The sequence below is a fragment of the Metarhizium robertsii genome (assembly GCF_000187425.2).
Source record: "Metarhizium robertsii ARSEF 23 chromosome Unknown MAA_Scf_8, whole genome shotgun sequence".
Lineage (NCBI taxonomy): Eukaryota > Fungi > Ascomycota > Sordariomycetes > Hypocreales > Clavicipitaceae > Metarhizium > Metarhizium robertsii.
In genome coordinates, this window is record NW_011942226.1 from 133196 (window position 1) to 133837 (window position 642).

At 53.7% G+C, this 642-nt stretch overlaps 1 protein-coding gene across 1 annotated transcript in view; it reads left to right on the forward strand.

Annotated features, from left to right (window-relative positions):
- Positions 1–20: 20 nt before the first annotated feature.
- Positions 21–642, forward strand: part of MAA_11430 (Sec1 family protein) — a gene marked incomplete at both ends in the record, with an annotated part of 1336 nt that continues 714 nt past the window's right edge. The window contains one exon of the mRNA XM_011413424.1: positions 21–633. Within this exon, the coding sequence (XP_011411726.1) occupies positions 21–633 (613 nt within the window). The remainder of the gene's footprint in view (positions 634–642) is intronic.

Sequence of the window (642 nt, forward strand, 5' to 3'; positions counted from 1 at the left end):
TGATAATCGATGAGAAGAGCATGTCAGGACTGCGTCAGCTATCATGGATCGATGACCGTCTCCGCGAGGCATTCCCGAATAGGAATGAGGAATTTTTTGGAGGACTAAATATACTGTTGGTTGGTGACCTCTTTCAACTTCCCCCCGTGCTACAGAAGCCGCTTTACTACGAGAAGGAGGTGCAGGGAGTGGAAATCAACGGCAGGAACGCGTATAGACGCTTCGATAAATCTGTCTTCTTGAAGGTTGTCCAGCGGCAACGGGGCGACGAACTGGAGGCGTTTCGCACAGCTCTCGGGGAACTGCGGCTGCTCCAATTATCGGTGGAGTCCTGGAAACTCCTTTCCAGCCGAGTACAGGCAAAGCTAGATGATCAAGAAGTCGCCAGGTTCGCCAACGCCTTGCGAGTGTACACCACTAAAGATAGGGTGAACGAATATAACCACTACCACCTCGACCGTCTCAGCCGGCCAGTTATTCAGGTCAAGGCTAAGAATGTCGGTCTTGGCTCGGCTGCGGCCCCGGACGACAAGGCAGGCAACCTTGCGAAGCAGACCCCTATGTGCATTGGCGCCCGTCTGATGCTGACGTCTAACCTTTGGCAGCCAATTGGCCTATACAACGGCGCTCGCGGTACCGTTT